This window comes from Phascolarctos cinereus, unplaced genomic scaffold (assembly GCF_003287225.1).
Source record: "Phascolarctos cinereus isolate Bilbo 61053 unplaced genomic scaffold, phaCin_HiC Scaffold_4;HRSCAF=312, whole genome shotgun sequence".
Classification (NCBI taxonomy): domain Eukaryota; kingdom Metazoa; phylum Chordata; class Mammalia; order Diprotodontia; family Phascolarctidae; genus Phascolarctos; species Phascolarctos cinereus.
In genome coordinates this window covers 230,502,388-230,523,191 of record NW_027555847.1, presented here as the reverse complement: position 1 = coordinate 230,523,191, position 20,804 = coordinate 230,502,388, and the positions used below count along the sequence as shown (strand labels likewise).

Sequence of the window (20,804 nt, the reverse complement as noted above, 5' to 3'; positions counted from 1 at the left end):
TAGGTGTTATAGTCAATAGAGTACTGGGCCTGAAGTCAGAAAGACTTGAGTTCAAATCTGGACTTACCTTCCTGTGTTCAAATATGACCTCAGACACTTACTAGCTGTGTGACCCTGGGCAAATCACTTAACCCTATTTGCCTCAATTTCCTCATCTGTAAAATGAGCTGGAGAAGGAAATGGCAAACCACTCCAGCATCTTTGCCAAGAAAACCCAAATGGGGTCATGAAGAGTTGGACATGAGTGAAATGACTGAACAACAAAACCAATTTAACCAAGAATGAGGAACTTTTACAAAGGGTTATGAAGTAAATAATTGTTCACATTTTAGAAGACATTGGATGATAGATCTAGAGGTGGAAGAGCTCATAGAGATAATCTAAGCCAACCCTTTCATTTTACAGGTAAGGAAACTGAAGTCCAGAGAGTTTAAGTCATTTGTCCAAGGTTGCACAGGTTATAAATGGTTGGAATTTGAACTCAGATTCTGTTACTCTTAAGTTTTATGCTCCAATGGTATGTTTATCCTTTTGTGGCACAGCACACAATGCATGCAGAAATTAGCCACAAATTAGCAATTGATAAAATACAGAAGCATGGCCATGTGTTTATAAATCAACATTTATTAATTATTCCTTCCAATAGTTTTGTTTTTGTTATTGTTCAGTCGTTTCAGTTATATCTGACTCTTCCTGACCCCATTTGGGGTTTCCTTGGCAGAAATACTGGAGTGGTTTGCCATTTCCTTCTCCAGCTCATTTTATAAATAAGGAAACTAAAGGAAACAGGATTAAGTGATTTGTCTAGGATCACACAAGGAGTTAAGTGTCTGAGGCCAGATTTAAACTCAGGAAGATGAGTCTTCCTGACTCTAAGCCAGGCACTCTATCCATGGTGCCACCCAGCTGCCCTAGCTTTATTACCTGAAATTAAATTTGTCACAGAGACCTTCTGAAATTCATTGAATTGTGCTATTCATTTAGGAAGTGGAAGGCAAGAAACACTTTTCTAGGAAGTAAAAAATTTAGGTTATGCCCTCAAATGCTGGTAAAGTGACAGTGTAGATAATAATGCTATGGTATATAATTATAAGGATTAATTAATATATTATTATTTTAATAGCTACCATTTATGCAGTACTTTAAGGTTTACTAACATTTTACATGAATTATTTTATTTGATTTTCACAATTCTGTGATGCCAGTGCAATTATTAAGCCCATTTTACTTAGGGGGAAATTAAAAGCTGAAAGTGACATGTGCAGGGCCCTGAGGCAGAATTTGAACTTAGATCTTCTTGACTCCAAGTCTAAAGCTCTATCCACTGTGCCATTATAAAAAAAATGGCCACATTTTCTGACTTTATCAGTCTCTAAGAATCCTCCCTGTCACATTCCTACAAATAATTGGCAATCCAAATTTGGCTTGAATATTTGAGATAGAGGAACTTGCTCTTTCAACAATCCTGCATTGAGTCTTTTGTCTTTCTATCAGGAGATGGGTAAAATGTTTCATCATTAGACCTCTAGACTTGAGGTTGGTCATCATCCTGATCAGAGTTCCTAATTCTTTCAAAAGCGTTTGTTTTTTTTACAATATTCTTGTCATTGTATACCTTGTTCTCCTGTTTCTGTTCACTTCACTCCCTATCACTTTGTAGAGGTCTTCCCAGATTTCTCTGAAACCATCCACTTTATTTCTTACAGTATAATATTCCTCCACATTTTTATACCATAACTTGATCAGCCATTCCCTCATTTATGCACTTCCATTCATATTCCAATTCTTTGTTACCTCAAAAAACATGACAAAGATATCTTTTAATATCCTTTGTTAAAAGTTTGCATTATCTTACGAATAATCCCTTCCTTAATCTACTGTCCCCCTAATTTTTCCTTCTCCCCATTTCCCTGATGAGTGAAATATATTTCTATACCCAACTCTGTATGTGCATTCATCCCCCCCTTTGACCAGTTTGTTCAGATAAGAGTAAGGTTCAAGTGTTGGCCACTCCACTTTCAACCCTTCCTCTTTATTTGCATAGACTTCTATTTGCATACCCCAATTATATGACTTTGTTTGTTGGGCAAAGTTTTGCACTCCTTGAGATAAGCTCAATTCCCTTTTCAATTCTTTCTTCTATAGTTTTCATTTCTTTTCCAATTTTTTCCTCTCACGTTCTCATTTAACTTACAAAAAATATATGACATTCTTTTTAAGACTTGCTTCATCTCTTCCAGGAATGTTAGTTGAATTTTTGGCTAAGTTGTGTTTTCCTTTGAGGCTTTGCTTATAGATGTCTTGGGGTAATTTTCTTCTGAATTTCTGACTTGTTCTTTTTTTGTTTGCTCATTCTTCCAGCATACTTTCTGACTTCAAATTTTATGTTAGGACTGGGGTCCTCCACACGTCTGGAGGGAAGGTCTATGCTGTTCCTGTTTCTGCTTTCTTGGGGTATTGAAGATTGGGATCTCAAGAATAGGCTGGAGGCATGCAAGCGTTCACTGCTCCCAAAGCGGTCTGATCTTGGGCAAAATCTGATCACTTTTTCCATGGTATAAGCTCTGCAAGTTCCTTATTTGGGTTTAGATCTGAATAGCAATGGACTATGCTACTGGACTCAGCCCCTATCAGCCAGCTGGACAGCTCCATTGGTTCACAGCAATAGAACCATAAGGTTTCTCCTTGGCCATGGATTCCTGTTATGGCTATTCCTTTGTAGACTTCAGATTGGGCTAGAAGCTGGAACTGAGACTTTCCTTCCTCATTCCTCGGGTCCAGTCCACATGGCTTCTGCTTGTTTCTGTCTTGGTCCTTGCTTAGTAGGATAGCTAGGTGGCACAGTGGATAGAGTGCTTAGCCTGGAATCAGGAAGACCTAAGTTCGAATGTGGTCTCAGATACTAGTTGCACGACCCTGGGCAAATCACCTAACCCTATTTGCCTCGGTTTCATCACCTATAAAATGTAATCTTCATTATTAATATTTTCTCTATCACTTTTTAAAATCTAGACAGCTAAAAATACAATAAATCAAGTCCCAATTTGCCAATTTCTGGGGTGTAAATAAATGCTTCTTCTGAAAATTTAACTCTTGGCTCTTGTAAGCTACAAACTGACTCCAGCAAAGGTTGGGAAAGGTCAGGAAAGAAAGACTGCCAAAGGGGAATCACGAGAGGAGGTTGCCAAACAGTTTGTTAGTTTGCCTGATGGTGTTGCTGTGGTGAAAATATTTCATCACTCTCCTATTTGACCTCCTCTGAATACATTCCCACTCTTAATATTTGGTGACAAGAATTGACCTTAATAGTCTGGATGTGGCCTCACTGAAGTAGAAGTATTATCTCTCTTATTCTATACAAGTATATTCTATAAGAATGTAGTATATATAATATATACTATATATAGCCTATGTAATATATACTATATTTATATAGTCTATGTAATATATACTGTATTTATAGTGTGTATACTATATAGTAACATATACTATATACTATATTGCCATTAATGCAGTCTAAGGTCAAATTAGCTTTTTTTTTTTTGGAAACAGCTCACATTATTGATACATATTGAATCTCCAGTTACTTAAAAAAAAGCTTTAGTCTTTTTTACATGTAACACTATAAAGTTACACCTCCTATTATTGTGTAGCTCATTTTTAACCACTTTTTAAGTGTAGGATTTTACATTTGCCCCTGTATTCTGTGTAATCCTTCCATTATTCTGACATTCTGCTAAATTCTTAAATAATCTTCATTCTGCTGTCCCACTTCTAGATTATTCCTCCCAGCTTTAAGGAACTCATAAACTTATGAGCATATTTTTATCCAAATCGTTGATTAAAATTAAAATTAAACAGGTAGAGTTGAGTAGAGATAGAACTCCAAGGTTTACCCCTAGAGGTTTTCTTCCAAGTTGACATTTGACCACTAATCAAGACTCTTTGAGTTAGTTTGCTATGACTTGTACTACAAATATCCATATTTATCCCTAACAATCCCTGTTACCTTTTCTAAGTTCACAAACCAGGAATTGCACAACCCATTCGTGTGTTTTAGGAAACAATAGAAAATAGATTCTAAACCCAAAAAGCACCATAAAGACTCACAGGTGAAGTGGTTTGCCTAGAGTAACACAAACAGAGCCTGCTACAAGATGCTTTTTCTATTATATTACCTTGCCTTCCCAAAGACAGGGATTGACATCAAATTCACTAGTATGTAGTATTTAGAGAGGTTTTTTGTTCCTTTATTTAAAAATTGGGACAAGTTATACCTATCTCCATTTTTCCACCACCTCCACCGATCTCCACAGTTTCTGAAAGGCTGTTGAGAGCAGTTCATGATCTTCCTGCAAATTCTTTCAGTACCCTAGGGCTTGGGGCTGGAGACATAAGGCCATTTGAAGCAGCTCACTTCATGCCATGTGCTGACCTTGGACTTCAATTTCCTCTTAATCAAGTCTGTTCTCTCTCTGTTGTATAGATCATTATCCACAATAGAAAAGAAATCAAAGAGTTCCATTTTCTATCTCTTGGTTATTCACAATAGCCCATTTGCCCCAGGATCAGGGTTTTTCTCTTGTTCTTCTTGCATGTTAGGGTTTTCAGGGCTGGGGAACCTGTGGCCTGGAGGCCACATGTGGCCTTCTAGGTCCTCGAGTGCAGCCTTTTGTCTGAGTCCAAGTTTTACAGAATGTATCCTTTTATTAAGGGGATTTGTTTTGTGAAGTTTGGATTCAGTCAAAAGGCAGCACTTGAGGACCTAGAGGGCCACATGTGGCCTTAAGGGGTCAGGCTCCCCACCACTGGTTAGATCTCACAGCACCTGACTGAACCCTTTGATACGATTTGTAGATATCTCATCTTATATTCCATCAGGAAGCGTTATAGCCATAACTAGCACAAGGAAAGTAGGGCTTTGACCAGGGTGCACACCTGGGTAGATCAAGGGAAGATATTCTCCTTGTAAGAGTCCTCTCCAGGGTGACCCCTGTCCCTTTGGTAACTTTAACCCCAGGCATCCAATTCCATAAATTCCAGTGATTCTCTATTGCCTCTAAAAAAAGACTCTTAACCTTTTTTGCTTCATGAACCCCTTTGGCAGTCTGGTAAAGCCTTGGGACACTTTCTCAGAGGAAAATTTTAATGCATAAATTAAAATATATAGGATTACAAGTGAAAACCATTATATTGAAAGAGTTATCAAATTTAAGGGCAGTTAGATGGCACAGTGGCTAGAGTGAGGGGCCTGGAGTCAGGAAGACCAGAGTTCAAATCCAGTCCCAGACGCTTACTAGCCATGTGAACCTGAGCAAGTCACTCAACCCTGTTTGCCTTAGTTTCCTTATCTGCAAAATGAACTAGAGAAGGAAATGGCAAACCACTCCAGGATTTTGCCAAGAAAACTGAAATGGAATCATGAAGAGTCAGAGACGACTGAAAAAACAGCTAAACACAAATCAAATTTTAAAAAAATACTTCACAGATAGCAGATTAAGGGTACTCTACAATAAAATGCAGATTCTTCTGTTTGGTTTGTAAAGACCCCAACTTTGCCCCATCTGTCTAACTTCATGGTACATTACTACCCTTCCCTTACTTTACAGTCCAGTTAGATGGATTTTTCACACGTAATACTTAGTTTTCCATCTATTTTTTTCACACTGGACATCCCCCATGCCTGGAATATACTCCCTCCTCACTTCTGCCTCACAGAATTCCATTCTTCATAGAATCATAGATCTAGTGCTGTAAGGGACCTCAGAGGCCATTCATTCCAACCCCTTCATTTTACAGAGAAGGGAACTGAGGCAGAAGTCAGTCAATAAACATTTTATTAAGCACTTACTATTTGCTGAGCACTGGAGATACAAAGAAAAGTAAAAGGTAATACCTGCCCTCAAGGAGCTCATGTGAAAACATTCAAACAACTATGTACAAATAAGCTATAGATAGGATAAATTAGAAATAATCAACAGAGGGGGAAAGCATTTGAATCAAGGGAAATTAGGAAAGGCTTCCTATTGAAGGTTGAATTTTAGCTGGGATTTGAAGGAAGCAAAGAAGGTGGAGATGAAGAAGAATTGGTGGTTAAGTGAATTTCTCAAAGTTATACAAAACCTAATTATCACCTTCTGCATGATCCATTTTCTAATCCCCCCAAAGGATAGTGTCTTTCCCTTAGTAACTTCTTTGTATTTAATGACCTTATTTTTATTAAGTATTTATTCTCCATATGGCTACTTATTTATGTATTATCTCCTCCAAAAGACTGTAAAGTTTTTCCTCATATCCCATGCTTAGTACTGTGCCAGGAGCTTGACAGGTGCTTAGTAAATGTTATTAATTGATCGGTCCTCTCCACCTTCTCTTCCTGAGGTTAGCCTTCCACTTCAACTTGTGAGGAGTCCTTGACCAGATCACTCCTTCCATCACGACTACAAATATAGTTGGGAATATTCTCTCTGTTGCTACTCACTACCTCCCCCACCTCCCAACATGTCTTTTTGCCCCAGATGAAAATATCCCTACTTCCCTTTTTGTAGCTATAGCACCTCTCTCTCTCTCTCTCTCTCTCTCTCTCTCTCTCTCTCTCTCTCTCTCTCTCTCTCTCTCTCCACACACACACACACACACACACACACACTCCAACCTACAACTGAATTAGGCCCAGGAATAGTTTCAGCCCAAACTACCCTTTCTGCAAGAGGCTTTTCTCTGTAAAGCCACAGCTCTAAGGCTGCCTTCCACTACACCTTGTATGTAGCTATTTATTTCCATTTTGACTCCTCCCGCCCATTAGAATGTAAATTCCTGGAGAGTGTGACTATTTTTGCCTTTCTTTCAATCCCCAGCCTAAATACCTAATAAGTGTTAAGTGATAAGAGACAGAGACAAAGAGACACAGAGAGAAACAGAGATTGATGGAGGAAGGAAAGAATTAAAGGAAGGAGGAAAGAAAGAAGAAAAGTAAAAATGAAAGAAGAAAAATGAAAGAAAAAAGAAAGAACCAGGGAAAGAGAATAAAATGAAGAAAAAAAGAAGAAAAACAGAGAATGAGGAGAAGAAAAGAAAGAGACAGAGACAGAAACACAGAGAGAAAGGCAGACAGATAGACTTCTAGTTCTGACTCCATCAGAAGCAGGATATGTGGTAGAATGCCCTCCTATTGCCTTCAGTTATATCTGCGTCATCCTTCCTCCTGAGAGTCCTCCTACTCCGAGTTGTTGTGATCTTGATTCCCTATTACTCCATTTTCTCCAGATAGTGGTTCATACTCTGGAACTGCAGCTCTAGAGTTGGGGTGGGAATTGTTACTCATCACAACCTCATACCCTTCATCTTGCCTAATGAAAGTAGTTGTCTTCCCCCAAGTTACTACATTCTATTCTTAATAGCATCAAGATCTGCATGAAAATATGTCTCATCTTTGGTGTCTTTTTAGATCAAATTTGAATGATGAGGAAACTTTGCAGTTCACTTTTGAAATGCCATTACACTTCACATGCATCTTTAGGTCATGTTTACAGTAATGATTCCAAACAAGAATTTATTTATTGCTGAATAGAAACAGACAGTATACATTTTAGATCTTGGTAAAAAGAAGCTTGGATGTGGAAGGCTCTAACCTGAAGAAAAGTACTTGAACCTTTTAAATGAACATGAAAAGCTTTTTCGAGAAGATACTGGATGAATTCACCATTTGTCAACTTTTATTTGAGAATCTTGGATGGGTGGATGTTGTTGTGGGATATCCAAGTATAAAAGGTAGACTGTCTTCAGTCCATTGAGGTCTCTTTCTTAGTTTTCTATAAAACTTTAACGAAGAATGTGTGGGGTAAATTTCCCTTTTATTATATGCTGCTATTGAAATTCGGTACTTTTGTCTGTCTGATGCCATCTTAAACCCAGTTTCTGTATTTGAAAGTGTTCCTGCTAGAAACTGAATTTATCTTAGAAATGCATTAGTCATAACATTCTCCAGTGTTGAAAGTATTTGCAATTTTCTCTCATAATTCTGCAGTTGGAAAGGAGTAGGAGTTCTTGTTGGTTCTACCCCAGGGCAGGTAATTTTGGAAGAACATCCTGACCCTTGAGACAGCCTCATTCATTTTCTGTTAGATGCACGGAACATCTTATGAAGAAAACAGAAGTGCTTGTCACATTAAAAAAGGGAAAGAGAGAAGGATAATAGTAGAGCAGAGGAAGATTGGGTTTTTCTCAGAAAGAATTAAGGATTAATGAACGGCACCTTACCCTCCAAGCTGATGGAAGAATTGTTAGGTTGCCTCTTTTATGTGTTGTAGAGGTCACTCTGAATCTGATCTGAATCTGATCAGTCATTGCAAATGGTGTGCTTGGTCAGAGACCCGTCAGTGATGTGGAGAGTCATCTTACTATGATGCATAAAAAGAGACACTAGACAGAAACATACACATAAAACACAGACATAGAAATACCACTTCATGAGTCACTGCTTTCATGTGTTCATCCATTCATCTACCCATTCATTCCACCAACTAATTTTTTATTGTTTATTTTATTTAATAGGACCTAATAGTATAATATACAATAAATTAGTATTTATTTATTGAGGCTAGGCCAGGGATGGGGAGCCTGTGTTTTCGAGGACGCATATGGCTTTATAGATCCTTGAGTGCAGCCTTTTGACCGAGACCAAGTTTTACAGAACAAATCTTTTTATTAAAGGGATTTGTTTTATGAAGTTTGTATTCAGTCAAAAGACCACACTTGGGGACCTAGAGGGCCACATGTGGCCTTGAGGCTGCAGGATCCCCACCTCTGGGTGAGGCAATGAAGAGGACACAAAAGTGAATATTTAGTAACTAACCTAAAAAGGGTTTCCTGCCCCTTGAGATCACTGAAATTTCTTTCCCAATTAAGGGGTGGGGGAGGTAATATTTGAGATATTAGAGTATACAAATATTCTGACCTATTTTTTGTTTGTTTGTTTTGGAGGCAATCAGGGTTAAGTGACTTGCTCAGGGTCACACAGCTAGTAAGTGCCTGAGGCCTGATTTGAATTCAAGTTCCCCTGACTCCAGGGCCAGAGCTCTATCCACTGTGCTACCTAGCTGCCCTTATGCTGATCTATTTTTAAAGAAGTTATATTGATCTTCAAACTAAGTATTTTTCAGAGTCTACAGTTTGATGGTTTATCCAGCAGGAAACTGATAATTAGTCTTCAAACCCATAAATTTATCCTATAAATTATAAATCATATATCTTATAAATTATAAAGATTAATTAGGTTAAGTTCAGCTTCTATTCTGAGGTAATTTTAAAAGTGTGTGTGTGTGTGTGTGTGTGTGTGTGTGTGTGTGAGAGAGAGATTCTTTAAAGCCAATATGAGAGGTTGTATATGTAAGCACATGTCAGAGAGGGAAGATAAAGTCAAACCCAACTAGACCAGTAAGAGTAATATTTCCAATGTCCAGTGGGTCAAACAAACTTTGTAAAGTTAAATTGATGATGGATGCATTGCCTTGGGCCATAGTGAACAGAGCATCAGCCTTGAAGTCAGGAAGCCCTGGCTTCAAGTTCTGTTTCTGAAATGTATCATCTGTGCTATTATGGACAAGTTGCCTGACGCGTTAGCACCTCAGTCAGTGCTCTAAGGCTATAAGATGCGGACAAAATGGAGGGAATTTCTAAGTGGAAAGCTTTTTCACATTGTTGAAATGATGAATCTAGATCAACAACAGCAACTTTTATTTTGTATATTGTATTCCACGTTGTATTTTGGAATGTTTTTCTAATTCAAAATATTATTTAAGTAGGGAACAGAATTTTCAGATATTTATAAAATTAAATTTGGGATGGGAGCAGGGTGGAGTATGTGCGACAAAATATGATGTTTTCCATGCAGAGTACTTTCTCTGCCTATGCAACTGCTCTTTAACTCTATCCTCTCCATTTTATGGGAGATTTTCAAAATTAATATTAGTCTACAAAATATACTTTCTTATAATTTGGGGGAATTTGCATAAAATGTATTTCTTCTTCTGTGCCTTTAAGGAATACATTTTTTAAAAATAGACCTAAATACCAGAACAATGTTGTATCCCAGTGCTTTTTTTTCCCACTTGCCTTTAAGTTCTGTATCTCTCCAAATCCTGCACATTAATGAAAGGTTCCTTTTCCTCTTGATTAAATGACTTTGAGTTGTTAATTGCTTCAGAATGATTTGATAGATGTGGGGCAGCTGTCCTTTTTCTCAGCATTTTCAATCCTGTTTGTTTCTGAGAGCTTACCCATCAATAAACACACATAGAAATAGGGCTCTTCCTCTCTGCCATTCATTCATTTAGACAGGACTGGTTGGGGGGCGGGGGTGGATGGGGAGACAGTTTTGGGTCATTTCTCCTCTAGAAGAATCCTTGGAAACACTCGGCAATAATTCAGCTCACTTCAACAAACATTTATTGAGTGTATACTGTGGATAGAGAGCAGGCCTCAGACTCCAAGGTAACCTAGGTTCAAATCTCACCTCTAATACATAGCTAGTTGTGCAACCTCAAGCGAGTTGTTTAACCTCTCTCCCAAGTAACCCTCTAAGACTGTAAGTAGCAGGATAATTACAGACCTCTTTTGGTTTCCTTATCCAGAGTTTCCTACACCAGTGAACAATAGAAAATCACTGAAAGTTTGGGAGAGGGGAGCGACATAAGTATGAATGAAGGAGATTGTTTTGTCAGCAGCATGAATGATGGCTTGGAAAGTGTAGAAACCAGAAATGAGAGCAGTCAGAAGTCTGTTATAGTAGTCTAGGTGAGAGGTTGCAGGTTCCTGAATTAGTGTGACAGTAAGAGAAAGAGCTGAGAACTGAGAATGAATAGATAAGTGGTACAGGGGAACAATCAATAGGACAGGCAACTGATTGGATTTTAGAGGTGACAAAGAAAGAAAAACCCAAAGGTGATTCAGAAATTTTGAGATAAGGTGACTTGGAGGGTACTGGTGTCATCAAGGGAACTAGGGCATTGGGGGAAAAAATCCAAGGGGAGAGCCAAGTATGTATTCTTTTTTATGACACTGTATTTAAACATCCAATGAGACATCTAGGCAGAACTATCTAATGGGCCACTAGAGATACAAGACTGGTGCTTTGGGGAGGAATCAGATTTGGCTATGGAGATTTGGGAGTCATCTGCAAGAAGGTGATCACTGAATCATAAATTTAGAGCTAGAAGTCATCTTAAGGGCCATCAAACCCAAAGCCTTCATCTAACAGTTAAGGAAACTGGGACCCAGAGAGATTAGGTGACTTGCCAAGGGTCACACCATTAGGATTCAAGATGAGCTCTGAACTCAAATCTGCCTGACACCAAGTTCAGCATACTATCTACTGTATACGATGCCGCAGAAGTAGACGAGATCGCCAAAGGAGAGCCCATAGAAAGAGAAGAAAGGAGGGCTGTTTGAGAGACTTGTCGCTGTACCACAGTGGTGGCCCTTCTCCAGTTTTCATATCTTTGTGTGAGATGGGAGCACAAACCATGGACCATCTCCCACATTTTACCCCTTCCATTAGACTGTGTAAGGATCCTGGCTGTGACTTGATGTGTTCATGAGATAGTTCCCTATCCATGCATCAAGACAGGTCATGATTAAGTACTCTCCTCTTGTCAATCTTCAGTAAAGGCATTAAGAGAATGAGTGGAGTTATGTGAAGTGCCTGCTGACCTTCACGAAATCAGAGGATGTAAGAGTCAGGAGGGACCTAGGAGGTCATTTAGTCCAACCCCCTCATTTTACAGATCAGTAAATTAAAGCCAAGGGCCATGAAGTACTTATCCAGGGTCCCACAACCAGTGAGGAGCAGAACCAGGATTTTAATTCAAGCCTTCTGATTTGAAGTCCAGTATTGTTTCTTCTAAAGATCTAGAAGAGGCTTTAGAGATCATCCAAACCCCTTGTTTTTTTGTTGCCTCCAATAAGGAATATGTTAAATAGCTTCTTTCTAATTCCATGCCTTGGTTGCATTAATGGACTTCCCTGCAAACCTCCCCCGCCCCCATTTCTTTTTTTCTTCTTGTTTTGTTTGTTTGTTTGTTTGTTTTTGCTTTTTGGTGAGGCAATCTGGGTTAAGTGACTTGCCCAAGGTCACGCAGCTAGTGTTAAGTGTCTGAGGCTAGATTTGAATTCAAGTCCTCTTGACTCCAAGGCCAGAGCTCTATTCACTGCACCACCTAGCTGCCCCCCCTTTTTTTTTTAGTAGTTTATATTTTATTATTTTTAAATTTTTAATAGTATTTTATTTTTTTCCTATTACATGTAAAAACAATTTTCAACATTCATTTTTTGAAAGATTTTGAGTTCCAAATTTTTCTCCCTCCTCCCCTCCCCTCACCCTTCCCTGAGATCACAAGCAATCTGATATAGGTTATACATGTGCAATAATGTAAAACGTATTTCTACATTAGTCATATTGTGAAAGAAGAAACAGAACAAGAGGAAAAAAAACACACAAAAAAGTGAAAATAATATGCTTTGATCTGCATTCAGACTCCATCAGTTCTTTCTCTGAATGTGGATAACATTTTCCATCATGAGTCTTCAGAATTGTCTCAGATCATTGTATTGCTGAGAAGAGCTAAGTCAATCATAGTTGATCATCACACAGTGTTACTGTAACTGTGTTCAGTGTTCTTCTGTTCTGCTCACTTCACTCAGCATCCGTTCATATAAGTCTTTCCAGGTTTTTTGGGAATCTTCCTGTTCACCATTTCTTGTGGAACAATAGTATTCCATTACATTCATATGTCATAACTTGTTCAACCATTCCCCAATTGATGGACATCTCCTCAATTTTCAATTCTTTGCTGCCACAAAAAGAGCTGCTATGAATGTTTTTGTACATACAGGTCCTTTTCCCTGTTTTATGATCTCTTTGGGAAACAGACCTAGTAGCAGTATTGCTGGATTAAAGGGTATGAACATTTCTGTAGAGCTTTGGGCATAGCAAATTGCTCTACCAGAATGGATGGATCAGTTCACAACTCCACCAACAGTACATTAGTGAACCAGTTTTCCCACATCCTCTCCAACATTTATCATTTTCCTTTTCTGTCATATTAGCCAATCTGACAGGTATGAGGTGATACCTCAGAGTTTTAATTTGCATTTCTCTAATCAATAGCGATTCAGAGCATTTTTTCATATAAGTATAGATAGCTTTGTTTTCTTCATCTGTAAACTGCCTATTCATATCTTTTGAATTGCTTGTTCATATCCCTTGACCCCTATTTCTTTAAAGCCATTGTTGCCTTCTTCTGTTTTACAAATTTGAGTTGTAATTAAGAAGACCATATATAGTCTGCCCTGGTATGAGGAGTTCAAATCCTGGGGTGAATTAGTCTAGATTACTCTAGATCAAGGTTTGTAACCTGGGGCTTGAGAACTTGTATTTTTATAACTGTATTTCAACATAATTAGTCCTTTGTAACCCTATGTATTTTACTTTATGCATTTCAAAATGTTATTCTGAGGAGGGATTTGTAGATCTCAACAGACTGCCAAAGGGGTCCATGACAAAAAAGGTTAAGATCCCCTGCTCTAGATTCTGGGTATTCTCTAGTTATCCCAGGATAACTTTCTCCAGAATCTCCAAAATAGCTTCTTTTTTTTAAAAAAAGTAACAAAATAGTTACTGTACCTTCCTGAGCTGGGAGCAGAATAGATAGTCTTAAAAAAAAAAAAAGATGCTCCTTAGAGATCTGGGTTATGCTCCCAGTTCTATCCTTTTTTTTTTTTTTGGTGAGGCAATCTGGATTAAGTGACTTGCTCAGGGTCACACAGCCAGTAAGTGTCATGTGTCTGAGGTCAGATTTGAACTCTGGTCCTCCTGACTCCAAGGCTGGAGATTTATTCACTGCACCACCTAACTGCCCCTCCCAGTTCTATCTTTAATTAGCTCAAGTGACCTTAGGCAAGTCATTTAACTTTGGGCACCAGTTTCCTCATTTAGGAAGTTATGGTGTTAGATTATGTGACTCCCCCTATGGTTCCTTCTGGCTTTTATGTTCTATGGTTCCTTTAAAATTAGATTAGTTACCCCAGATGTAATTTTGTAGTTGAATTCTTTATCTCAGTCAGTCAACAAACATTTATTAAGCACCTGCTATGTGCCAGGCACTGTGCTAAATGATAAGGATACAATCCAATGAGGGAAGACAACACACAAAAAGGAAGCTGAAAAGGGAGGGAAGGGGGCATGGAACATGGGGGAGAGGGGTCATGAGAGGGAATGCAGCTGAATGGGAATGAAAATCTGGTGAGCCTGGGTCTAGCTCTTAACCGGAGGTTATGGGAGGAGCTCTGTTCTCTGCCCTCCAGTTAGAGGAGCCCCAGGGGACAGAGAGTACTGATGAGATAGGAGTACAAGGGGTGATGTGATCATATAGTATAATGAAGTTCTTATAGACATAATGGAGAATTCCAAAGGAGTATGGCCAGTAGGAAATGAGTTCAAGTGCAGTTTTCTGTTTCCTAGTGAAAAGACATCTTACTGGGCTATATATTATCCAGAGTCTCAGTAGACCTATGTTCTTACTCAACTCAACTACTTACTTGGTTTATGGTCCAAGGTTAATTTTACCCATCCTGTACTACTCTCTTGACATCCTAGGGAAATAGGATTAATAATGCTAACCTATCTCTTATGGTTGTACTGAAAATTTAATGACAATTATTGTGCAAGGTTCATTCCACTGAGAACATTGTGTGATAGATGATTGTGTCAGGAATACCCCAGATTGGGAAAGCAAATACCATTCTCTAAGAGAATAGTTTAAGCCCTGATAAGAACTGGCATTGCATTCATTTTGATGCAATCAGATTTTGCAACATGCTATCATGGAAAGTATGCTGGACTTGGGTCCAGGATACCTCGGTTCAAATCCTACCTCACACATGTGTTAGATATATGACCTTGGGGCAAATTACTTAACCTTTCTGGACATCACTGTGTTCATCTGCAAAATTAGGGGTCTTCCAGTCTTAGATTTATGAGTCTATGATTCTAAGTCATTTAACCTCTCAGCCTCATTTTTTTCTTCTGTGAAAGAATATCAATGTTTTCCTGGCCTACCTTAAACAGTTGTTGTGGAGGAAGCATTTTGTAAACCTTAAAATCCTACATATATGTATGTTATTTTTGAGGAGGGAGAGGAAAGGAAGGAAGAAGCATTTATATAGCAGCTACTATGTGCCAGGCACTATGCTAAACACTTTACACATATCTCATTTGATCGTCACAACAACCCTGTAAGGTGGGTTGCATTATTATTCCATTTTACAATCGAGGAAACTAAGGCAGATAGAGGTTAAATGACTTGCCCAGGTTCACATAGCTAATAAATGTCTGAGGTCAGAATTGAACTCAGTTTTTCCTGACTCAGCACTTTATCCACTGTGCCACCTAGCTGCCATCACTAGTTTGATTTTTACTTAAACCTGACACCTAGTACCCGGTGTTTCCTGAAAGGTGGTTAATCGTTAAGTATTGTTTTCAAACAGGGACGAAGAGGCCTCGGCTCTGTTTTCGTCTGGGCATCTGGAAATGGAGGAAGAAGTAAAGACCACTGCTCCTGTGATGGGTACACCAATAGCATCTACACTATCTCAATAAGTAGTACCGCTGAAAGTGGGAAGAAACCATGGTATCTGGAAGAGTGTTCATCTACACTGGCCACAACGTATAGCAGTGGAGAATCCTACGATAAGAAAATCGTATGTTTTTAAACCTCATGTCTACTATTTTTTAAATCCCATTATATCAAGGTAAAGAAAAACTGACTGATAATGCAAGGGGAAGAATAAGTGGATGCATGCAAGCCATGACTTAGAAAGTTTAGTCAGCTGCCTGGAAGGCTTTCACCTTTAAAACAACAACAAAAACAATCCCAAACCATTCACTGTGTATTTGGGTCTTTTTACTTTGGTTTAATTTCTCAGAGGATCATAGCTAGAGCTAGAAGGAATCTCAGAGCCATCTGGTCCAACATCCTTGTTTTTTATATAAGGAAACTGGGGTCTAGGGAGATGGTGTTCTTTACCCAAGGTAACGCAGGCAATGAGTGTCAGAGATGAGATTTGAACCTGCCTCCTGTGACTTCAGAGCTGGGGCTCTTGTATTCTCTTCCAGAAATGCCTGATTCAGGGTGAATGTGCATTCCATCAGGAAGCAGGTGATTTAGTGGAAAGAACACTGTATTAGGAATCAGGAGAGCCAGCTTCTAATCCCATCTCTGCCACTAAATAGCTATGTGACTTTGTGCAAGTCACTTACTTCTTTGAACCCCAGTTTCTTCATTGTAAAATTCAGTTCAACAAACTTTCGTTAAACTTTGTGTGCAAGATACTATGCCAGGTGCTGGTTGTTCAGGACAAAACAAGACCCCTCCCCCCAAAAAATAGCCCCTGCCTTCCATCCTCATATTCTATGGGGATAATAATAGGTATACCTCATAAGGTTTGGTCTGTGCACCAACTGAAATAATGTATGTAAAAACTTTTGCAAATTTTAAAATCCTATGCAAATATTAGCTGCTATTATTATGATTACTACCAACATTGTTTTTCCTCTCTGTGACTTATTTAGATATATAAATGAGAGGGCTTGTGCTGAAGAAGAAGTCATTGGATAGATTTCATGGAGCCTGTGAACTTAACGAAAAAAAATTTACACCTTTATTTTTACTAACTTCTAGTTGAAATTTAACATTTCCTCCAGTAATTTTAAAACGTGATTCTGAAAAGTGCTTCATAGGCTTCTCCTGACAGCCAAAGGGGTCCATGACACTATCTCTGAGGCCCCTTCTACCTCTTGAAAGAGCCAAATACTAAGTTTTGAACTATTAATCTAGTGTTATTTAAAAGCAAAAGCTAGATATGTGTGATTTTCCAAATGAGCAATACCAGTGATGCCTCAGAAGTAAAAGTGTGTTTTTCCAGTCAATCATCAATATGCCTTCCTATCTCTCTTCTAAATCTTGGGATTGGTAGACGTTAGTACCCAGCCTTCTTTTGCTGCTGTCCAACACTGACATGACGATTTTTCATTCTGACACCTTTTCATCCTTTATCTTTTCCTGAAGCCATGCTTGTAAACTGTCTGGTGGTATAATTTATCACTTTGTTTGGAAGCCTGGCCATGTTACCTGACACTTTTTAGCAGGAAGTTGACAAAGTCACTTGTCAGGCTCTGGGCCCCAATTTCCTGTGAGTTCACTAGGCTCTTGTTACCTTCCTCTTTCAGGTCATTCCAAAATTGCTGGAGCTGACTTTCCCCAGATACCTAGTATGCAAATGACAGAATGAGGTTAAGCCTCAGACTAAATCCTCCTAGCCCATCCTCACTTTTTTAATTGCACAGTTTTGGACAATTGAAATGAAAACCATCCTCCCTTCTCAATGTCACATTGCCTCTTGGGATTTTTTTCATCAATACTGGATAAAGAACACAAAAACTTAAATCCACATTCAGATGCCTCCAAAAGGTCCCACCTCACTCTCTCTTCTTCTGGTGACTATAGTCCTGAAAACTATTTTCTTATTCTTCTAACTTTAAAGAACATAGCAGAGAATGCATTTTCATTGCAATTGATAAAGTCAGGGATTATTAGTTCTGAGATACATTTGCCTCTCTGTGTTGCTTATACCTGTGGTGTTTTTTCAATAGGCATATATCAAGATTTATTTACAACTATTTGCTGAATACTTGTTTTCAGAGTCCTAAGTTTATTTTTTAGGCTGATAATAAACCTACCAACAGATGAACACCAGAAAAAAGGGTAGCATATAGTGCCATCTGATTGACCTGATACACAGGAAAAAAATGGGCATCACTCTTTGAAGTATTTCATGTTTTGAGAAGCCATACTCTGATTCTTATTTTTAAAATAAAAAGTGAGATATTCAGAATGCATGCCATCTTGGGGTGGGGGAGGGATCAGATAGGGTGAAAATTTGGAACTCAGAAACTTGTGGAAGCGAATGTTGAAAACAAGAACTAAATAAAATTATATTAAAAAAATAAAATTAAAAAGTGAGAATAAAAAATGTGAAAAATATCCCCTTCTGCCATCAAGGACCTCAGTCCTTCTAAGGGATTTTATGGAACTGGTAGTCCTGCCTCAAAGTCAACGCATACATATAATGCTCCTACTCATAGTAGAGTGTATGGGGTGTTCTGGGAGGATTAGCACCTCTGGTATGAGGTATTACTGAGCTGTTTTCATGACTGTTCATCCACCTTTGGTGTCCACCTATCCCCCCACCTCTCACTTTTGGCTCCAAGAAACTGTAGCATGTGCAGTGGCTGTACCCCAGAAAACCATCTCAGCAGATTGGCTAAACCAGGTTGGTGAGTTAGGGAGATGTCTACCCCAAGCACATAAAGACCTGCCCATGGTGGAATGGATGGATGAGAACAATTTGTTTCTACAGCCAGGAAGGCAGCTAAAGCAGGCACTATGGAATGCTTAGAACTTGGTCGGATATCAAAGACGCCAAGGTTATCCACTGCATCCCAGACCATCAGCCAGTCATCCTGACTTTCACCTTGACCCTGTACTTCAATGACCATAGAAGAGAGAGTGAGGCTGATGATTTGTGCGAGTCTGCCTCACTTAAATCCAATTCATGCAGAAGTCAAGACATCACTCATTCATGATGTCATTGGTTTTTGAAAACAAAGGATCAGTAACAGCAGTGACAGTTGATACAAGGATGTTGCTAGGTTTTATTTTATTCTCCATTCCAAGAAGGGATATGTGAGAAGAAGGAAGGTTAGACAAGGTTGTCTCCTCTCCAAGTCCAATGACATATGATCCATGTTAGTTCATTAATAATGATGATGATAATAAGTATTTATATAGCACTTTAAGATTTGCAAAGTGCTTTGTAGATATGATCTTATTTTATCCCTAAAATAGCCATAGGAAGTAGGTGCCATTATTATCTTTGTCTTACCAATGAGTAACCTCAGGCAGAGAGAGGTTAAGTGACTTACCCAGGGTCCCACGGCTAATAAGTGTCTGAGGTCATATTTGAACTTAGGACTTTCTGAATCCATGTGCAACACTGTATCCACCATACCACCCAGCTGCCTACATACAAAAATGTAAAGATATAATTGGATCCTTTTATTTAATTGGGGGTTTCAGGGAGAGAGAATCTGTGATTTCTTCATTGTGGGATGGTCCTACTTCTACCAGTACAGATCAGCACCTTCTACAACTCTTAGAGATTTGCTTGGGAGCCCAGGGAAGTTAAATGACTAGCTTAGGGCTCTCTAGCCAGTTTGTTCAAAAGCAGGACTTGTACCTGTCTTTCTGACTCTAAGGCTAATCATCTCTCAGTTACTCTATGCTGCCTCTCTCCTTTATTTAATATGTAAATAATGTTGTATATGTCATGTGATCCAAAGACAACACAAAAGCATTACTTAATTTTCTTTTTTTTAAATTTTTCTTGTTATTTATTGGCATTTACAGCAAGTACTCTTTTATCTTGAAAAGATCAGTGGGGTTTCTATGCCCTGGGATGCTGGCCATCCATTCCCAAAGTTTTAGTTATTTTTGGTTGCCTTTTTTTGGGTGGGCTGTTTTAATTCCTTCTGACTTAACCTTTCATTCCAGTAATTTCTCTGCATGTTTTCTCTGCTTTTCCTCTGCTGAATCCTTATCTTGGTGCATAGTGTGTTTTCCCCATTCCTGGTGATAAAGGAAAGTACAAAGGGGTCCTTAGATTTCCCTGTAATCGCTGTTCGTAGATTCAAAGGATTACAGAGCTGGAAAAGACCTTAAGAGATCATGTTTCCAGGCTAGTCCCGTGAGAAGTCCCAGAATGCTGATGTGACATGCAAGATGACACATTTAGTTAGTGGCAGCACCAATACTTACACTCCAGATCCCCTAACTCCTTGGAACAACTAGTTATAGTTGTTCTTGTATGCCCTGTCTCCCTGAGTTTATTTACTCAATGTAAAAACTCAGAGGGAGAATTTTAGAAAACTACCAGCTGCCAAACTCTCGATTATAGTGAGGCTGTACTGACAGTACATTCAATACTCCGGGCTGACACTATCTGATGGTCTACTCCCAGAGAAATGCTTAACTCCACCTTAGGCTGGCTGCTCCAGAGGAATGAGTGATAGAGCCTTTCTGTGGTTACCCAAGAATTAAAATGGATATAATGATACTTAACTGATTTATAAAATCTCTGTCCCTTGGATCTTCAGATTCTACACTGTAAATCTTGGCTGTTTTTTTCCTGTTAACTACATGTTTTGTTTATTTTTTAAACTCTTATTCTGATTTCCTACTCCATTTTAATGGTGATTTTCTCAGTACATCATTCAAATGATTTGACCTTGTTCACTCCAAATTGCCTAAGGCAATGTAACTTTTGTGTCCAGGCAGCCAAGAGACCTAAGTTTCCAGGAGAGTGCCTGGGCCTAGAGTCAGAAGACCTAGCTTGGATTTCTGACTCTGCCACCTATTAACTAGGTAGTCCTTTTTCATTTAAATTATTTGCATGTGTGTGTCTGTTTGAGATTGGACCTGATTTCATTGGTAAAAGGAATTAGAATTCCTTCTAACAAGGGAACTCCATCAATGAGTGCAAATCTAATATAAGCAATGGGGTATAGAAATCGGTCCTGCCCTACAGGAAAATAGAAGGGGAAAGGGATAAGAGAAGGGTGGGGGGAGATAGAAGGGAGGGCAGATTAGGGGAAGGGATATTCAGAATGCACATTGTCTTGGGGTGGGGGG

At 38.8% G+C, this 20,804-nt stretch overlaps 1 protein-coding gene across 1 annotated transcript in view; it reads left to right on the top strand.

Annotated features, from left to right (window-relative positions):
• PCSK5 (proprotein convertase subtilisin/kexin type 5) overlaps positions 1 to 20,804 on the top strand; it is a 619,005-nt gene that overhangs the window by 267,994 nt on the left and 330,207 nt on the right. Inside the window, 1 exon segment of the mRNA XM_021008523.2 lies at positions 15,544 to 15,756. Coding sequence (XP_020864182.1) covers positions 15,544 to 15,756 — 213 coding nt within the window.